Source organism: Eleginops maclovinus, chromosome 9 (genome assembly GCF_036324505.1).
Source record: "Eleginops maclovinus isolate JMC-PN-2008 ecotype Puerto Natales chromosome 9, JC_Emac_rtc_rv5, whole genome shotgun sequence".
NCBI classification, from domain to species: domain Eukaryota; kingdom Metazoa; phylum Chordata; class Actinopteri; order Perciformes; family Eleginopidae; genus Eleginops; species Eleginops maclovinus.
Genome location: NC_086357.1, coordinates 26,423,832 through 26,445,613, shown reverse-complemented (window position 1 = coordinate 26,445,613; position 21,782 = coordinate 26,423,832). Strand labels below are relative to the sequence as shown.

The following is a 21,782-nucleotide window of genomic DNA, read 5'->3' as shown; positions in this document are numbered from 1 at the left end:
AGAAAAAAGCCTCATGCACATGGTTGTAATTACCCAACTTTCTTAATCTTTATCTTGAGATCTGGCCCAACACAATGAACAAACGAATGAGAGCAGTTCCAGATTTGTCTAGTCAAAATAATGCCCTATTGTCTAGAAACAGGGACTAATGATGCTTAAGAAACTCTGTTTTTGTGTCCTGGGAAAACACCAACTGTGCTGACTGATTTCCAAGGAAGAACAAATCTGAAATCAAGCGATTCCTCAGAGGTCTTTTGAGGGATTAACAGTATTCAGCACTTCAAACTTGAAATGCTTCATTGGAAGAATCATTAGCTTTGGTTTCTCTTTGACGTGACGGCAGAAAAATGCTTCTCACACATTATCCAACTTGCATGATGTTGAGCATACATGGTGACATAATTAAGGATCAGCACACTCTCTTATCCTCTTCAAAACATCACATGGTTTACTACAGCTTTTTCATATGGGATGTAATGAGAGAGTTTATGATTGAACATGTGTAGGGTCAAAAGAGTAGCATCCCAACAGCTTTGGTAATAAAGCCATACTTTATAGATCCCATCTCTCCCTGGTTTAGGAGCAAACATACAGATGTTGGACACTTCCTCGGGACAGATGTTGCCAAGCCGAGGTTTTAAACGTCATTCCCTGATTTTCGGATGTTTTCTTTTCCTGCAATCGCTCATAAAATCTCACAGTGTTGTCCAACTTCTAAACATGTCTCTGTGCTTTAATGTTCAGACAGCTCTTAATTTTTCTCAGACTGCCTGTGCTGCAGCTCCTCTTTTCACCCTCTGTCTGAAACCAGAGCCCAGTCTGCTGGCCTGCTCTGTTGTGATCGATCAACCTCAGAGATGTCCCGCCTCTTAGCCTATCACGTACATTTGGTTGGAGCGCTAACCGGTAGAAGCGTGAGTTTTACATATTGATGTCACTCTATAAAACACTACAGGAAGTATCATAGAGCGTCTTTAAATGTGTCCAAAACGCACAGGTCAACTTAAGGTCAATGTTTTAACTCTGAGATCACTTTTAAGAGGTGTTCTCGGACTGTTTCCATTGCAGTGAGAACATAATCCAACACAAATCCAACCCATTCGGAGGATTTGAACCAAAGGACAGGATTATGGGCTGCTTGTAATGGCTTTTGTTGGAATGGACACAGGATAGTGAAAGGTCAACATGATTACTTACTTCAAAGTGGCATCTCAGCTGACAGAACATGCTAAATAAAATCCACAAAAATGCCGAGGTAAATGTCATTTTGGATAAACTGGAGGAGAAGGAAACAGATATGTGCTGACAGTAGATCAATGATGAGTCAAAGTGAATGGAAACAACATATTTTATAGTGGGAAACCTCTTCCCTACAGCTTAATTATTCTGTTATCTGATCCTTGGTGTGCTTTTTTGGTCATTTTGTGCATCGTGAAACCGACAGAGACTCAACACATAACAAGGTTTACATTTCACTGTGATTCAGTCAAGCCAAAAGTAAAGCACTTGAAGAGTCTAAAGTCTGTTTGAATACTTCTTGTCTTTTATTGACTCATTAGCCTACATTTACTGAAAACAACAGCGTGCACCTTGACTTCACCTTTGCTGACTGCCTCGGTTTCTTCCAGAGCTTTCTAAACAGTTGTTTAGTTTTTTTGTTGAGAGTGGTGAAATCAGCACAGTGGGCAGAAACACTCGGGATGTGCTCAGCTGTCCTCATCCATATACCACCCAGCTGGCCACACTCTCGCTCTACGTGAACTTCCTATCAGCACTTGAGGCAACAAAGCACAAGGATGTGTCAATCACAAGAGGCAGCGAACAGCAGGAGGATTTGAAAAGCAAGCGTACATTTGACAACACAGCCTTTATGCTCTGCTGTGAACTCCATTTACAAACGCACTGTCATCTGTAATCGAAGTGTGTGTTGTGCTTAAGTACACACACACACACACACACACACACACACACACACACACACACACACACACACACACACACACACACACACACACACACACACACACACACACACACACACACACTCACAAGCCTTCATGACCTCTTCCCCTCACATTGCATGATGTTTGTTATTCTATTTGTCATTATTGGCTCACAGCAGGAAAACAAATGAAATGAAAGATCCTCTCCTCTGGTGAGAGTCTTATTTCCAGAAGAGGATTCCAGTACTCAGGTCTTGTACTTGAGTAAAGTAGAAGTACTCAGATGTTGTACTTGAGTAAAGTAGAAGTACTCAGATCTTGTACTTGAGTAAAAGTAGAAGTACTCAGAGCTTGTACTTGAGTAAAAGTAGAAGTACTCAGAGCTTGTACTTGAGTAAAAGTAGAAGTACTCAGATCTTGTACTTGAGTAAAAGTAGAAGTACTCAGATCTTGAGTAAAGTAGAAGTACTCAGATCTTGTACTTGAGTAAAAGTAGAAGTACTCAGACCTTGACCTTGAGTAAAGTAGAAGTACTCAGATCTTGAGTAAAGTAGAAGTACTCAGATCTTGTACTTGAGTAAAAGTAGAAGTACTCAGATGTTGTACTTGAGTAAAGTAGAAGTACTCAGATCTTGTACTTGAGTAAAAGTAGAAGTACTCAGGTCTTGTACTTGAGTAAAGTAGAAGTACTCAGATCTTGTACTTGAGTAAAGTAGAAGTACTCAGATCTTGTACTTGAGTAAAGTAGAAGTACTCAGATCTTGTACTTGAGTAAAGTAGAAGTACTCAGATCTTGTACTTGAGTAAAGTAGAAGTACTCAGATCTTGTACTTGAGTAAAAGTAGAAGTACTCCGGTCTTGTACTTTAGTAAAGTAGAAGTACTCAGATCTTGTACTTGAGTAAAAGTAGAAGTACTCAGATCTTGAGTAAAGTAGAAGTACTCAGATCTTGTACTTGAGTAAAAGTAGAAGTACTCAGGTCTTGAGTAAAGTAGAAGTACTCAGATCTTGTACTTGAGTAAAGTAGAAGTACTCAGATCTTGTACTTGAGTAAAAGTAGAAGTACTCAGATGTTGTACTTGAGTAAAGTAGAAGTACTCAGATCTTGTACTTGAGTAAAAGTATAAGTACTCAGACCTTGACCTTGAGTAAAGTAGAAGTACTCAGATCTTGTACTTGAGTAAAGTAGAAGTACTCAGATCTTGTACTTGAGTAAAGTAGAAGTACCAGAGTGTAGGAATACTCTGTCACAGTGAAAGTATTCTAAATGTTCCTCCAGTGAAAGTAGAAAGTACTCTCCTCTAAATGTACTTAAAGTAGCGACAGTAAAAGTAGTCATTGTCTGATTGGTCCATTTCAGAATAATATCTCTGATATGTTTTATAATGATTGATCATTAAAGTGTTCTCAGAGCTGGTAAAGGTGCAGCTAGTTTGAATGGCTTTGTATACTGCAGGGTAGCTGCTGGATTTACTGCAGGTGAACTACAGTCTGATTTAAGGGTCATTATATTTACCATCTTTAATCCTGATCTGCCTAGCAACTAAAGGTATTACATAAATGTAGTGGAGTATGAATTGTATAGGAGTAGAAATAGAAAGTACAAGTCTCTCAAAACGATGCTTTAGTACAGTACTTGAATACATGTACTTACACCTCACATTTAATTACTCTCACGAGCCATCATGACCTCTCCTCACAATTGAGGATGTTAGGGACCCTATTTGTCATTACTGGTTCCACAGCATCAAAGATCCTCTCCTCTGGTAAGAGTCTTATCTCTTCTCTGGAGTAGCCTGAAGGGTTTTTGTTTGCAGGGTGATGATAGTAAGTTAGCCTCAGTACTGTGGAGGTTTAGCTGCTTGGCCCCTGTTATAACAACTGTAGGAGTCTTGAGGAATGTGGGTTTGTCCTGCAGTCCGTTCCTACCCCCTCTCTCTCCCCCTGTCTCCCTGCCTGTGTCCCCTCCCCTCTTCCCAAACAGGGCATTTCCCTAACTTTTCCCTTTTTCTCACAAGGCTATAGTTCAATATTCCATTCTGGGGCACATATCCTGTCCTAAAAAATTCCGACTCCGGGCTCCTCGACGCCGAGGCACTCCGCTTTGTTGCAAGGTATTGTGCTCCTTCCATTACCGATGTGTTATCAATGGCTTTGATTGAGACTATTGTTCCTGGAGCCCGTTGTTAAACGGGGGGGATTATCTCTTTATGCATGTCTGTTTGGGAGAGATAAGGGTCTAATTGGGGAGATTTGGATGCAGGAGGGTGGATGAAAAGTTGTGAATAAGCGGGTGGAGTTGCACTTTTACCGGCTTTTTTGTTTTGCAAATGCATGGTGAAAAAAAACCCCCGATAAAGTAGTGACGTTTTACAGTTTCATTGCTCGCTTTTTGGGAGTTTGGAATACGATTTCCATTTAAGAAAAGTCGGGAAAAAACGCTCTAATGTAATTCCCATCTTGGTTGTACTCTTTGTTTTAGCGGAAATAAGCTGATGTTGCGTTTGATTCATTCATAAAGTCGCGCAGATCTGCAGAGAAATAATGCAAAAAAAGAAGTCATTTTGAGATCCAGCTGGGATGTTGTATTCTTATCCGCAGTAGCAGCTGCACTTTCTGACTTTAAGGACTTGAAGTGTGTCTACATATTGCATTTTCAGTGTTCTGCAGCACCGTTTTTACTCGGTTTGCATTCCCTACATTTCCTTGAGGGATGTTTAATGAAGCTGTGACTTTTTCTTCGATTGCAATGGATGTTTTGTCAGTGAGATTCGGTGATAAGCTGCCTAACAGACTGGATGCTTTACCTGCCTTATTCTGACAGCACTGTTGGAGCAGAGCTGTCTGTAATTGATCAGGCATTTCTTTTGTTCCGCGTTGATCCCGCCTACATTCACTTCTCCTTCTGCAGCCAACTTTTTTTCCACTTCACTGGCCTTTTTTTCATTTTAATAACTCCATTTGAAGATTAATTGGCAGCGTGTATCTGCTCTGTTACCACTCTTACTAATTGTGCACCGTTTCAGGGATAAGATAGTTGAGCCAGTGCACATTTAGCTGTTTCCATTAGCCTAAAAAAACACATTTGGGATAATGACATGCCATTTTCCTGATTATTTGATCTTAATCACCATGTTTTGTCTAGTCTTGCAACACTTCTGTCTTCTTCTGCATTTTGGAGTAGGACAATCATCCTCCTCTACAATGAAACTGAATCAGCAGGATGAGGGGGCCATATTTATTATCCTTTTTCTGCGTCCAGCCCAGATATATAGACTAGTGTGGTTGGCCCCTTGGCTGAGGTTATATATCACCTGCAGTTATTGAGTGGTTCATGATGAGGTGCAGAAGAGGCTGTTTCATTCACATTAATGTTGTTCCAGGTTGACCCTCGCTAACACAGTATGGTTAGTCTATATAAACTATGTATGGGGTTAGCAAAGCAACTCCATAATTCGCACGTTAAATGAGTGCCTTTAAGGGTGTGTATTTGGTTGTTGTTTTCCCGGATTGTTGGTTAGAGACATATTTAGTTTGATTGATCATCTTTACCTCACCACTTAAGTCCCTCTCTGGCTCCCTCTAGGCAAACATCTGTGATTTAGGGCAGTGAGTCCCAACATTTTTGGCTTCTGACCCTTTAAATTCAAGCAAGGCCTCTTTATGGCCCGTGGTAACAGTTTGTACACATGAAAGTTTCCCCCCATTTGTGTTGTATTAAATATGTATTTCTAACGCCTAAGGGGCCAAAAACAACTCACTGTGTAGACGTGTTTCAATTTAAAACAGCTTTTGGGAGTTGAGATGCATTCACATCCCTTTTAATGACCAGAAAACATAAAATATGCAACAGCTCCGAGTCTTTGACGTTGAGCATGTCTGTTTAGTCACTTTATGGCCTCTCTGTGTGTGTTGTGCAGTCACTACATACAGTATGTGGTGTCTGTACAGTGATAAACCACTTATGGGACTGCTTTGAAGTGCTCGATAGTGAAAACAGATTGCTGGATTTAAAGTGTTTCTTCCATTTCCTTTGCATGTTCGTCTTTATTCACCACACAACTCATATGTTTAGCCTTTCTCTCAAAATAACCACAGAGCTTGTCACAAACACAGAAATCAAATCAGTGGATAATTCCTTTGGAAACCACTTCACAATAGAGCTGCTATGTCTTGTTCACAGATTTTGGGGAATGGTTAAAGCTGTATCCTATGGTTAAACATGATTTGTAGCATCAATGATTCCCAACCAGGGATAAAGAGGATGATTTTGCAGTCGATATGTGGGAAGCTCAACTATACTTTTGTGACAATAACCAGTGTGCCGCCCATCAACCTGAGCCAGTTATTACACATTATAATCATGTGTTGCAGAAGGAGGATGCGTGGAAACTAGCTACAAAAGAAGCAGCTATAAAAGTGGATTCAAGCCCATTTTTTTATACGGTCTAATACACAAAATTGACCTCTTGGGGGCTTGGCAATCTGTACAGTATCCAACACCCATGAGGCAAAACTCCCCGACAAAAAAGAGCTTTTAAGAGGAAATAAAATCAAAGGGAATTCCAGGACGTGCAATAGATGTCATGTGTACAGTATAACCAACATAATTAAATTACAACAACAACAAACCATATGACAGGATAGTGGGAACTCATGCGAACAAGATGGATTCAAGCATCTTGCCAAACGAAATATGGAAACAACTTGACAACTTCAAAGAAAATGGATCAGGTCATCTATGAAATGTACACCAAAAGTCTGGCTAACTTTGGAAAGTAGTGCTTGTGACTCGAGGGGTTTTTCACATGACATTTCCTAGGTTTTTTCGATGTATTTAGACACCAGGAAGCTGTGGCTCGGAGAGTAAATGGGTGTCTATCAATCAGAGGGTCAGTGGGCAAAGATCCTCAAATGAATCAGACTGAAATACAAAACGTTGGTGAGCTGAACCTCTGTGTTTGGAAGTGTTTCTTATCTCTTCTCTCTTCCTCTTTCTAGCCCCTCTTCTGGAGTGCACATCAGGACTTCTGATCTAGATCCCGGTCTGGATCCCTCAGCTCAGCCTGGGTCCACACGGTGAACAGAGAGCCAGAGAGAGTGCGAGGGTAACGGGGAGGTAACTGCGTTTTGGAGGGATAGCCAGACGGACCGATGGCATCAGGGAAGCTGGCCCAGGTGCTGCTGGGATGGGCGGCCATGTGTGTCGGGTCGTTCCATTTGTGTTGTGGTGAAACTACCGGGAATGGACAGTACCAAGCCAGCCGATTCACCGGCACCTTGGACCAGAGGGAGGCGCAGCGGGTCAGACGCCGCGGACAGGAGACTCTGAGAGGGTAAGGACCACAATCTGTGTGTGAAATTCAGATTTGACTGTAGAAGCATTCAGAATGAACTGAAACCAAGTATTTAATCTGGGTGGAAATTGGGTTTCGGTGACATTTGCTTGATTTTGGAATAAAATAATGATAAAATAAAATATTTAAAAATATTTAACTAAAAATAAGAAGATAAAGTAAAAATGTACAATAAAATATAAAAACTAAATAAAAATGATATGTTTTTAAACATGAGAATATAAGGTAAAGATGTGCAGTAATTATAAAAGTAATAAAATACCCAAACATTTATGTAAAGATCTGCAATAAAAAGGTAGATCAATAATAATAATAATAATAAATAACTATATAAATAAAGTGTATTATATAGTTATTTATTCCATTTTATTAAATTAGTTAAAATATATATAGAACATAACCAGTTAAAGTATAGCTGTATAAATAATATTACAGTAAAAACCTAAATAAAGAGTCAAACATACTTTTATTAGCAAGAACAATTCTACTACTGTGTGTATTTCAACATATTCAGGGGTATTTTAGTATTGTTATTAAATATATTAGCACCGTTAAAATATGTCTTCGCTGCTGGTGGAGTCCAGTTTCTGAGTTGAAGTGTTCAAAGGCAGGAATGACCTCTCTTGGCACTCTTCTCATTCATAAAAAAAAGGGCTAAAAAGAAGAATAGTGTATAAAGTCTGCTTCTGCATACACAACTGGGAGCATTCGTAACAGTATCTGGAGAAAGTTCAGAATGTAAAAGTCTTTCCTCTGCCTCTCTTCTTCTTCTTCTTCTTCTTCTTCTTCTTCTTCTTCTTCTTCTTCTTCTTCTTCTTCTTCTTCTTCTTCTGGCAGCTTTCTCTCCACTGCTGTGCTTTCTGGGCTGGGGCCAAGCCCGGCTTATACCAAATTATGCTGCTGAATACTACCACATTGTTTTCCCCAAAACAGCACATGTTCGACCTTAACAGGCCGCTCTGAAATCTCCTCGTGTATTTACAGCAAATTGACATTTTCATGGGAAAGGGAGGAAGAGAAAACTGCGTTCTTTACATCTCATGAGGGGATGATAAGTGAAAAGCATGACCCAAATTCCACTGAGTTTATTAGTGAATCTGGAGGAAGCAGTGGGGAGATTTGAAGGCCCGGTGTTTGAGGTTGAGGAGGAAAAATGGACTGTGTGGATATGATCATACATATTATTTTTTGGGGGGAGGTTTCCCTTTTCCTGTAGGTTTGTGTGGATGTAAATGGTCTGCAAAGGCTAAAATCCCATCCCCTGCCTGAAACTCATTTGTTTACTTCCTGAACAAAGTGACATCGTCAGACTCATGCTTTTTGGACAGATCTGAAGAGGCTCAATTACATTTTGGGGGTTTTCCATTTCCCGTAGTGTGTTAAATAGGTTTTAGTGCACGTAAATGGTCTGCAAAGGCACAATTACACAACGTAACACAATTTTACAGAGTGACATCTCTATGTAACATTCACACTTCTATTGGCTAGCGCTCCGACACATTGTACGTGAGAGGCTAAGGGGCGGGACAGCTCTAAGCGGGTTGACCAATCACAACAGAGCCGGCCAGCTGACCAATCAGAGCAGCTCTGGTTTCAGACAGAGGGTGAGAAGAGGTGCTGCAGCACAGGCAGTATGAGAAACATAAAGAGCTTTCTGAACATTAAAGTCGTAGTAGAGGCACCAAGTACTACTATGAAGCTGGAAATGAGTATTATAGGGCCCCTTTAAAGGTGTTTGAGTATCCAGTAAAATTACCTACAGGGATCAGCCCCCCCGCTGTTCCACTCCCCACTTTGTTACCCAAACACCACGACTCTGGGTGTGCGATGTAAGACTCTGCACTGTATATTTCGCCACTTCTCGAAAAAACAAAGGATGTTTTGTTGGGGCCCGTTTTTCAGTGTCTGCATCAGTTATTCCAATCAGACTCCCATCTGTCCCAGCTTATGGTTCCCCCCGGTGCCAAGCCACAGGAAATGAGGTATTCGTATCACCCTAAGGGGGCGAGGGGGGGTATGAAAAGGGGCATTTGTTTCACTGCTGTAGGTGACAAAGCAGTAGAGAGGATAACACGGAGTATTACAGAAAGACAGCACATGAGGAAGTGATAGAGATTGGAGTAAAAGTGTTCTCAGTTATGTCTTTTTAATGGTGATGGGTAAAGCAACACAGTCCCAGAACTGGTGTTTTCTCTCAAAACATACTCAGTGACAACCCCCACTGCTTAGAAGAAATAAATTTGTCTGCCTTGTCACTCATTTTGGTTAATATAGAAGGCATTTGTCCAAAGAAAATCCTCCCTTGAGACATATTTAGACGGGGGTATTTTATAAAAAACTCGGTGGTCCCTTTTCTTCTCTAGAGTCTATGCTGCAGCCACCATTGCACCATGAATGAGGTTATTGGCATTGAACCTGAAACCTAAAATACGATCCATCTGAACAGTATTTCACATTCACAGTTTGTCCAGTGAGCAGCCAAGCGAGACCTTTCACAATAGCGCATTATTTTCCCTCAAGTTGTGTGTGTGATTTCCTTAGTGCTCGCAACCAAAAAGCCTGCAGACTTTTTCCACTACATTCTTAAGTTCTGGAAACAGTGGCGTGTGAGGAATGAAATGCTGTTGTTGTGATAGTTTTGTAGTAAATAGGTGATGGATGAATCTCCGGAAATGTAGGGTTTGGACATTGGGTTTCAGGCGAGAGTGAGTGACTTATTTGATGTGATTCATTTCTTGGGTTTTTCGAGGTGTTGCCGGGTAACTGTCACTTGAATTATGCCACCAAAAACCTCCCATGATGGCAGGCCAAACCGAATCGCTGTAATGTGTTGCTTTTACTTTCAGTTACAGTTGGACTTTCGTTGCCTGAAAAAGATCACAGTTAATCTGGATTCGGGTAAAATTAGTCATCTGCGAGGGGAGCATTATTCATCTGAGCCCTGGACACGAGCCACGGGGGTGAAGAAATCACACGATGAGAAAGTGTTTGGCTTCGTGTAATCAGAGCCAAATGTTCCTGTGTTACAGTTTCTACAACTCATTCACCCCGACTGGAGCTGCAACGGTTTGCCGATTGATAGAAAACTGAACATTTTCAGATAAAAGACGAATCGCTGAAGTGGGTTTTCATGCAAAAAAGTCAGAAGTTTGTGTTTTAAATGAAGATTTCCTGCTTTTTGATGATTTATGTCACATTAAAGTGAGTATATTTGGGATTTGGACTCATAATACAAGTCATTTGAAGACTTGGATGAACATTTCTCCCTATTCTAACTTCTCATTTACTTCCTTACTCTCTCAGGACCATAGTTCCATGGCCTGGAGCAATAACAGAACATGCAACATTGAAAAAATGTTGCATTGCATGGTTTAATACAACAAGTGTAACCCAAGCAAGTCTTTAATTAATCGTTGATTACTGTTGAATTGAAACCGAATATATTGTCGACCAAATGATGGATCTAGAAACCAACTGATAGAAGGGGAAAGAAGTCATACTTTATGAATCGCCCAGGTTTGAAATTAGGGTTAGGGTTGGGGTTTAAGGTTTTCTGGTTTGTGGTGTGTGTGTGTGTGTGTGTGTGTGTGTGTAGTTTTGTGAGGGACTGAGTCAAACTTGCTTAATCGCCTGGGTTTGAAATTAGGGTTAGGGTTGCAGCTCTTAACCCATCAAACTATAAACCATGCTAACACCAAGGCCTGTTTTTACGATAATGCTTCTCTGTAAGACTTTCAGGATTCACAGTGGACCGCCGGTGCTCCTCTGTGCGGGAGACGGAGGGAGCTGAGGTTAATGATGGTCATTACCCTGGCCTTGGGCTGCCGGTGCAGTGTTTATTTACTGGCTGGAGCTCCATATCCCCCTGCTCTGTCTCTGGTGGCTCTGGCTCTGATGCTGGCTGACTCTGATTTATTGGCTCCCACCGCACACTGCAGCCTGGCACCGGTCCACTCCAAGGGCGGTATCGGATCAGACCTGAGGCTGCAGTGCTGGCCAGGGCGATTGGATGTTTGTGTGGTTGGTAGAAAAAGGAAGAAAGGGCTTTTCAATTTTGAATGCCCTACAAACTAAGGCTGCACCGTGGATGTATAAACAGAACTGGATACAGCGTAGGAGGCGGGTTCCCATTCATTTCTAGGAAAGTTGCTCAGTGGTGAAGCCAGAACTGCCTGACTCTCTACACCAGATCTTCCTTTGTTCTCATAGCAACCTTCGGCATAAGCTATCCCATAAAGCATGCACACTTTACTTTCTAGAAGCCCCGGCTCCATTTGGCTCTCAATCACGTCTCAGTTACATGATTGGACGAGCGAAGATAACTCTGGATTTGACGTTTTAGCGAATTTTTGCAACTTTTAGGCCCTTTTGATAAAACAAATCATCTTTCCCAATGTAGGTCAATGGGGAAAGATTGATTGATAGAAAACTGAACATTTTCAGATAAGAGATGAATCTCTAGAGTCGTTTTTTCATGTATAAATGTCAGAAATTGGTGTTTTAAAATGAAGATTTCCTGCTTTTCTCTATTTTATCTCACCTTAAAGCGAGTATATTTGGGTTAGGGACTGATAATACAAGTCATTTGAAGACTTGGATGAACATTTCTCCCTATTTTAAGTTTTCATTTCCTTTATTTATTTCGCTTAGGACCACAATGACATGGTAAGGAGCACTAACAGAACATGCAAAATTGAAAATAATGCCGCTTTGCATGGTTTACTTCCCTTTCCCAATGTAGTTCAATGGGGAAAAGTCCTTTAAGGCCCAAATAATATCAGGGTGATTGGGCTAACACAATATATTTCACAATAGTAGATCGATGATCATTTTTGAACCAGTATTCCCATTATCTTTGTGTAATTAAGTTTCCAAACGCTTGTTTTCCTTTTGAGTTTTATAGCTGGTAAATCAACCACACACACCTTGTGTAGTCCAAGATATAAGTTGTTTGTTTCCAGCACCGTTTGTTGGCCGGGACTTCTCTGCAGCCTTTCCTTTGGATACTGCACCAGTCCATAATGAAATTTCAATGAAACTTCAATTAATTATGCATCCTTACCACAAACTAAAATACTTTTATTTTAACAAGAGCTTTTGTATGCTAGAGTCAAACAATCCAGCCAAGTTTCTTCTCCTGAAACCACCAGCCTCATTAACTTAGCCCTGCTTGGCCCAGCTTTACTCGGCTCTGGCTTACTTGGCAGACAATCAGCCCCAAAGCAGAGAATTACTTTCAGACACTGCAGTCCCCTTTCAGGATAACGTCAGTACCACCCGGATGGCCTGGATGAGTTCCTCCGTTCCCAATCTGTCTTGGAGTTTGTTTAATTTTAAGACAATGGCTGTGAGAGAACAAACTCTAACCCGAGCCATCTTTTATCTAAAGTATGTGAGGACAAAGGGAGGAAAAAAACCCCCAAAAAGGAAGAATTTATGGCTTTTGGTGCCAGTTTCCCTTTCTGTTTTATGTGCATTAGGTTCCATTTCAGGTTTTTTTTTATGTGTCTGCATTTTTCTGCTCACTCTACTGGTACGTGCACGCTAAGACTCAGCCGTAAAGATGGGATTATCCGGGACAGCTGATTGGCGTGTGGTGTGTTAATAATGTGCCGTAATGTCAGACTGTATAAAAACGATTTAGCCATCAGTTTACTCACTTGGCCACATCGGGATCCAACCGATAAATAAACATTTGCACGTAAAGGAAATGCACGACACGTGATAATATAACAAACTGTAAACACATATTTCTCACTGGGGTTTGCGTGGTTGACCAAAGTTATTGTGCTATAACACACACACACACATCACAGACTTCCAACAATCTGTCAGTTGTTCATTGCTGCAACCAACAATTATGTATACGAGTGATTAGCATGCTGATTATCCTCTCCTGTCTAATCATCATTTCGCATATTAAGTACTTTCACATACCGTAAAAATGTACGTCCTAGTTTCTCAAAGCTCTAGGTTTTTAAATGCCTTGATTAAAACCCAAAGACAGATGGTATTAAACCAAGAAAAAGCAGGACATCTTCATATTGAAGAGGTGAAAGACGTACTCTGTATGATAAATCAGTTGTAAAAATAATTGCCGATTATTTTTCAGTCGATCGACTTATTGATAGGTCTGATTCCTGTGCAGATTGGGATTCAAAAATAAGTCATTTGCCTTAAAACTTGTACAAAATGTGTAGATAATGTGCTTCATTTTAAAGTATACCTAGTTAGTGATCCTCTCCTCTGATTGGTTGATATGAGCCTCATCATCATCCGTAGTTTCTGTACATTCCCTGATCCCCCCCCCCCCTCTCAGATCTGATCGCTACAGGCCCAGGTGTTGCATTACGTAGAGTTTTCCAGGGAAGGGTCAGATACCAGACTTATGACCTGTGACCACTCGACAAACACACACACACACACACACACACACACACACACACACACACACACACACACACACACACACACACACACACACACACACACACAGACACCTGACCTGCAGAAACTGTGAACTTCTGCTCTGTGTTTACGGAGAGAGCGAAGCCGTCCGTCTGAAGTCGTTTTCCACGCCTGGCCCGGTGCTGCCTTTCCTCGAAGGTCATCGGAGGCCGTTTGCTCTGAACTGTCCTGACCTTTGACCCCCTGTGGATTCCTGCATGGCAAGATCTCGATGACCTCAGGCTACAGCTGCAGGACTTGTAGATATTTATGGTTGTAAATGTTATAAATCTTTGGGAGCAAAACCCAAGATTTATTACTTTCCACCCCATAAAATGTGAGCTCCCATTTAGCTATTATAATGTCACATGTTTGTGTTGCTTGCCTTTTGTCTACAGTAGTCCAGAATGTATAAGATATTTAGTTATGTGTCATATGACAAAGAGTAGCAGCAAATTCTCTCTGAAAGCCACAAAAAACTCTTAAACAAAAGACATTTCTTTTTGGAAGCGTTTGTTTTTTTTCGTTAATTGATTAATTGCTCGTTCAATAAAATGTCTTCAAAGTGCCGACGTGACAACTGTCCAAAACTCAAAGATATTTTTGTTATGTGACGAAGAAAAGCTGCAAACTCTCTCAACACACAGTTTATATTCTTCAAAGTTTCTATTAGATGCCCTTTTTTTTTACCGTGCCTCATGTCCCAAAATCCGCCTCCCCTCCCCCGGCTTTGAAGTCTGACTCCGCTTTCCCTTCTGGCTCTCACTCTTCATATTCCCCCCATGGATGAGGTGGCAGCCATTTTCCTTTTATATGTATTAATGGCAGTTAACGAGCGATCCACGGGCCGGGAGGCAGCTTCAAAGGCGGCGACATGGCCAGAGAAGAGTTAATCTCCTTTAGATTGAGCCCTGAGAACAGTGGGACATTTCAATATTGAGGAAAAACCCCTGGGGCTTCAACTTTTTTTTATGACTGTCTTTCATTCGGTTTTACTTCAGTTCATCCTCTAAAGCCTCCTCTCTGAGACCAGGCGTTGACCTGGAGGAAAGGCTGAGAGAAAGGAGAGGGAGGAAGAATAACAAACCAGAGCACCTCAGGGTCAAACCCCTATAATCCTTCATATATTGACATCCCCTCGGTCTGTAACAGTGGAAAATCTGCAACGCTCGGTGGAGGAATAGATCGGGGAAGACGTAGGGTTCACTGCTCATTAAGTGCTGGAATGCCGCTCCACGCATTTCTCTGAGCTCAGTTTTTTGCCCCAGAAATTCAACCCCCCACTAAGGGTCTGGCCTCTTCGTTTCCATATCTCCACTCTGCTCCTTTCCCCTGCTTCCTCCTCTTCTCAACATAAACCTGTTTTGTTTTCCCTCCCACTGATCCCCTGTTTCTTTTCCCACCCTCCCATCTTCCCACCCCCCTTACCATCCATGTCTTTACAGATAATATTATAGATGATGTAATGTTTAGGGCTCCGACTTAGGGCCCTGCTAAGCTTAGTGTCTCTCCTGGGACATGTCTCCATGCTTTAATGTTCAAAAAGCTCTTTATTTTTCTCATACTGCCTGCTGCAGCACCTCTTTTCACCCTCTGTCTGAAACCAGAGCCCAGCCTGCTCTGATTGGTTAGCTGGCCGACTCTGTTGCGATTGAACCGCTTAGAGATGTCCCGCCCCTTAGCCTATCATGCACAATGTCTTGGAGCGCTAGCCAAAAGCAGATTTTTGGCCTTTGCAAACCATTTACATGCACTAAAACCTAATAGCCAATAGAAGCAAGTGCTACATAATGATGTCACTATGTTAAGGAATTAAACAAGGGGGTCCAATGGAGGCGTTTCAGGCAGGGGGGAGTTTGTGGGAGAGGAATATCAGCCTTTGCAGACCATTTGCATGCACACAAACCTATATAACACACTACAGCAAAGGGAAAACTCCAAAAGCATAATACCTCCTCTTAAATCCTCTACATAATGTATCCAGCTGTGGCTCAGTCAGTAGGGGCTTGGACTGGGAATCGTAGGGTCGCCGGTTCAAGTCCCCAAACAGACATGAAATATGAGATTTAACGGTTATCACAAAAACTGTTTTCAACCCTGGCTCCAAAACAGTTGAACGATCTCCCCATTGATTCCAATCCACCAGCACTCATAGTACAATGGTTTGCCTCATTTGAAGCAAATATTTAAAGGTCCCCTATGATGCTGCTTTTCAGGTCCACATATGTATTTTGTTGCTCCACTAGGACATGTTTTCATGCTTCAATGTTGAAAAAGCGCTTTATTTTCCTCACACTGCCTGTGCATAAATGACCACTTTTCACTCCGTCTGAAAACGCTCTGAAGAGCCCATGCCCCCACCTTTGCAAAAACGAACTCTGCTCTGATTGGTTAACTGGCGACTCCGTTGTGATTGGTCAACGGCTTAGAGATTAGTCACATGTCCCGCCCCTGAAAAAAAAAGAAAAATGGCGCCATACCAGTTTATTACAAATAAATAATGATAGATTAGCGTTTGTATGACCTTCAGCAGCGTTTGTATGACCTTCAGCAGCGTTTGTATGACCTTCAGCAGTGTTTGTAAGACCTTGAACACAACTTCTGATCACAAACAGCAAAGACTGCTTATATAGCTATGACTCTGTAAAGGGAAGCGGTTTTCTTGCTCTTTCTTGGCTGCTAGTTCAGTGAGTTTTGAGTGAGTGAGAATCTGTGGAATCTCAGGCTTCATATGATATGTGTTTTGTGCAGATAGCATGAGGTTTTAAATAATCGCTGTAGCTCACTCGGTGCTATGTAGCGTTAGCTCGTTTTCGTCCAGTGCTGATTTAGACGCTTGGTGTTGGAGTTATGTTTCGTTTTGGTAAGAATGGTTAATATGGTCTGTTAGCTGAGTTTCTTCCCGTTCGGTGGGTATGCCACATGAATAGGTTGTTAAATGTTAACATGCCCTGAGACGCTGTTTCTTACAGGTTGCTGCGTCTGGGCTCAAGAGGTTACCGTGTTGTGATGAAAAACCATCTCCGTATTTCTGCACAGCTCAGGTAGAGTTAGTGTGCATACAGCCTGAAAGCTCGGTAGCGTTGATAGCGTTAGCTTGCGGCTCCACAATTCATCTGCGTCTGAAATGGGGGTCTGCTAGTCACCGGAGTTCGTTCTGTTCTGGTTCTGTCAAAAATTCTATGGGCGGTTACAAACCAAGTGTGCGGAGCCATGAGTAATAATGAAGCTGGGCTACGACCCTCTGACGCAGACTTCAGACTGGCCCATATCTTCCGCCTGTTTTCTTTCCTTGGCTTTTGCATACAGCAGACAAGTTCCATAGTTGTCAAACCTACCATAGTTCACTAACTCATATTGACCTATCTTATGTCAAAAACAACAGTGGAAGGTCCACTTTAAGCACTTCCTGTTGTTCTTTATGGTTTACTGCACCTATGTAAGTCTGGATAACATCAGTCATCAGTTAATGTACTGTAATGGTCCCCCTGATGACTAATGGTAGCATCGCCACACTCTTCCATCAACCATTACCCTCTTCATACTTTCTAAAACAGACCCTCTGTGGATCTCCCAAAGAGTCCTGTCTTCCTGCTTTATTTTTAAACTCTATGTAAATACCTGCCCACCTGTTTGTGCGGCCCTCTGTCTCTCGGTGCCATCTGGTAATGTGATTGGAAGTGAGCTCTGCTCTCCATCCATCAGAGATTTAAAGCCCAGCTGTCATCTCCCCGGTGACAGCCCCGGGGCTTCTGTCGATACCGTCTGGTAAGGAGGAGAGGAAGGTCATCGGTTTCACGCAGAACTTGAGAAGTTCATCAGGGCTTAATCCCTTCTCTAAATCTCCTTGTTTGGGCTGCAAATTCAACTCACAGCTCAGACTTTCTCTTGCAGCCTGTTTGCTCTTTATGCATTTATACATACAGGTCCGTTTGGTTGTAGTGAGGCTGTGAAAACAGCTGTAAAATGTCTAACGTGGCTCTGGAGGGAGCTTTGCAGAGTCTGAAATAATAACTCAGATGATGTTGGGCTTCAGACTTCAAATGTTTGACGGACAGTCTGTGTTATAAAACAGGAAACAAGGAGTTTGAATGATGAGGGAAGTTTACAGGCCTGGAGGGTCTAGTAAAGTTCTGCAGGGATGACGTATTGTCTTAGGTTAACATCTCCCTGGTTCCCTCGATAAAAATACAATGGGTTTCTTCCATTGGATTTTGGAGTTTTGAAGTTTATGATCCTTACAAGCATTCTTCAGCACCATCATCTTCACAAACTTACTCTACAAATAGACTTGCCAGAAGTAAAAAAGCTTAAGTTAGGTGATGAAAAAACTACAGCACGTTGCATGACTTCACGTAAGCTAAGCTAAAGGCGGCTAATGTTAGCCATGATGACGTTTAATAGACACTTGTTATCATTTGTCTTTTTGCACATTAACATATTTTATGTCGTTGAACAAAACTCTAGATGTCTTAAGCTTCGTCTTCCCAGAGATCTCATTTCAGGCCTAAAGAAACATTGACCTCAAAACCCAGAAACAGGCGACGCTAAAATGCTAACTCTAGTACTCATTCCGCTAGCTCTCTTGCTTCATGGAAAAGGACTTACTTGGGACTTAAAGTCAGGATGCTTCTAAAAGAAGATTCTGTTTGTGTTCTAAAATAGGAAACATGAAGTTAAAGAGGGATGGTTTATTGTGTTTTATTCCTAACGTCTTCTTTCAACTGCTGGGGGACTTTAGAAACGAGCTAACTGGCTAACCCTTATTCCCAAAATGTTATAAATATGCACTGTCCGTTTCAAATAAACCATATATCCTTGTAAAGACTTGATAAATAGTTGCCTTTCTAGTCCTTCATCATTTTTAACACACAGGGTAATCCAGCATCACTTTAAACTGTCATAAATGATTTTGTACGGTTAGAAATGTCCCAAAAAAGACGTGATCCCTGTTGCAAACGACTTTACCATGAGCATCTGGATCCGACTTCATCCAGAGTTGTGGTCCCTTCAATTCTCAGTCATGCCATGGGCAAATGCAAACAAGTAACCACCGACACACGGGGGACCACAGCCGCCATTATCCGCTTTGAAAGGTCACTAAGGGTATCATTAGTATCACCACACAGTTGGAATGCCTTCAGCTTGTTAAACAGCTTTATGTAGCGCTGAGTCACACACACACACACACACACACTTCCTTATATCATGCGGATTTTGGCTTTGGGATCGAAGCACGTTGGGACTTTTCCTCTGTTCCTAAATAAAGCGGGTTAAAAGCAGTTGTGTAATTATTCACGGGCGATCAAAACTGGGCATTGGTTTGTCAGGAAGCCGTGTGTGTGTGTATGTGTGTGTGTATGTGTGTGTGTGTGTCATTGCTAGATGTGGTTTAACCATCTTCTCAGAGGAAATCCTTGCGGCTAACCTGTCAGGCTAATCAAGCGCTTCATAAGCTGTGATGAGTCCTACATCTGTGTAACGGGGTCAAGGGCCACTGCAAGCTCCAGTATGGGAATGGATATTTCACAGAGAACAGGACAGCCAGGCGTGGAATTTGGGAGAAAGGAGGATTTCATACATCCTGTCCTTAAATCCAGCCTTGGATAAAAACAAAATGCTCATATGATAGGCCCCTCACATTTCCTCTCTCCACCCCCCCTATCCATCTCTTGAGGGGTTTGTTTTGTTTACTTAGAAGCCAAGGCCATGCAGCTCAGAAAATAACTCGACCGTGTATTTGTTTTAGGGCTTTTACTCAAAATATGTTTGGGAGGTCTGGGTTTGGTATTGAGTTTGTGTGTTCTTTGTGTCTCCGTCAGGCCCAATGTGTGCGGCTCTCGCTTCCACTCGTACTGCTGCCCCGGCTGGAAGACTCTGCCGGGAGGGAACCAGTGCATCGTCCGTAAGTTCATCAGATCCTCCTTAATACAAAGCATAGAAGATAAGCGTGGGATAATGCTGTCTGTGTCATTAGCCATGTTTCCATTCACTTGTTTTTATGCACATTTTAAAGTATTCCATTAGAAAAGCTGCACCAAAACGTCCTGAATTGTTGGAGGATGTTTTTATGTTTGCTTTATTCTAACTGTGAGGTTTTGAATGTAACTTACGTCTTCCTCCAGTATTCCCATTTCTTACAAATGGCAAAAACCATAAAAGAGGAATTAAAAAAATGCCAAGTTTAGACAAAATCTCTCCATTTCTCTCTTGAAGATGATTGAACTTGTCTGGTTTCTGTAGCCAAGATTGTCCCAAACCAGTTGATGGAAACAGGCTTAATGTGCACTTATTTTACGTTTGCAACATGGCTAAAGCTTGCTTAAAAGTCGCTTGATCATCCAATGGAAACACGGCTTTTGTGTAGGTCTGAGGACACACACATCCATTAAATTCTCGTCTCCTCTCTCCAGCCATTTGCAGGAATTCCTGTGGTGATGGTTTCTGCTCCAGACCCAACATGTGTACCTGCTCGAGCGGCCAGCTCTCTTCCAGCTGTGGAGCAGGAGGAGGAGGTCAGTAACTACCATCGAACACACACACACACACACACACACACACACACACACACACACACACACACACACACACACACACACACACACAGTACAGTAACTGAAACTTTCTCCGGTAGGAAGCAATCAAACACATCCAGCAGCCCCCCCCAAAAATGAAGTTGATTAGTTGATCTGCTGCAGCTTTTCAGGGTCATTATTGAACTTAGGAAGCGGACCCTCTTTTGTAGCTTCTAAAGTTGTATGTACTTTTCTCTGTGTTATGTATTGTAAACCTAATATTTGCAAAATCTTTGAGTGTTAGTTGGACAAAACAATGATATTAAGCTGGGTTTTGTCCAAGGAACTACTTATCCAAAGGGCTACGTGTCCTCCCTCCAAGATTAGACAAATAACTTTGTGTCACATGGAGAAAAAATGGATGTTTTGTACTTGCATTTGCGAGTGTCAAGGCACCCTGCCAGTTACTTTAAGATGAAGATTTGAAAGAAGTGGCAACTGAAGCCGAATCATGAGCATGGAGAAAGGCTTGAATTGAGAATTACCTTTATTCAAAGATATCACACAAACCAAACCTATCTTCCTTAAGAGCCCACAAACACCGCCAGAAACCCAGAACTTAAATACATACAAGACCAATCGAGAGGACAAGACACAGCTGAGGAGGAGAGGGAAGACACAAAGGCACCAGGTGAATAGAATCAGATCATCAGAGAGGAGGGAAACCACGGAGACAGGAAGCAAATGCAGACATGAGACACCTTTCAAAGTAAAATAAGAACCCAGACAGACCGTGTCAGGGACTTTTGGGGAGTCAAATAATGTCCTGAGAAATGAATTTAGACCCTGTCTGTGCCGTCCAGTAACTCAAAAGATTCCTAGATCTGGGGGAAAGTTCACTTGGACTACTAGAAGAAAGGTCCAAATGAAGCGGCTTCGATAGTTACTCATCAATTTACAATTAACAGAATAAATGGCCTCTCAAATTGTACGATTTCCTGCATTTTCCCAACAAGAGGAGACATAAAGACATCTCCTTGGACTTTGAGAAAGTGACATTTTGAGGTTAATCCATGAATCTAGAAAAAAAGTTGCAGCCTAATTGGAAATAATCCCGACTCGCAGCTCTTTGCCACGACTAATAATGAAATGGTTCTGCCTGTTACTCTGAGCTGTTGCGCTCCAGACTGATCCGATTGCTCGGCTCTTTTCCAAATGTAATGGTTCCGCCCTTGTCTCACGAGAGCCGGAGCGGTGCTGTAGCCAGTGTGATATTAGTGTGTACAGTGTCTGGCCTCCTCTACAGCCGGCAGGTCACAGGGTTTGTCAGGATTAAAAAGCAGAGAGTCTGGCCGCCCAGCCTCTGTCTGCTGGGCTTCGTTACAGACCACTCAGAAAATGTGTGTGTGTGTGTGTGTGTGTGTGTGTGTGTGTGTTTGGAAGCAGAATGAGGTGTTTTACTGCACGTACAAGAGTGTGTGAAATCAGGTTGGTCTTAGGGAGATTAGAGCAGTGTGTGC

The 21,782-nt window shown here is 42.0% G+C and overlaps 1 protein-coding gene across 1 annotated transcript in view; it reads left to right on the top strand.

Annotated features, from left to right (window-relative positions):
• Positions 1–3,986: 3,986 nt before the first annotated feature.
• Positions 3,987–21,782, top strand: part of fbn2b (fibrillin 2b) — a 90,128-nt gene continuing 72,332 nt past the window's right edge. The window contains 4 exon segments of the mRNA XM_063891000.1: positions 3,987–4,057; positions 6,945–7,279; positions 19,570–19,652; positions 20,161–20,262. Of these exon segments, the coding sequence (XP_063747070.1) occupies positions 7,098–7,279; positions 19,570–19,652; positions 20,161–20,262 (367 nt within the window). The 5' untranslated portion in view covers positions 3,987–4,057; positions 6,945–7,097.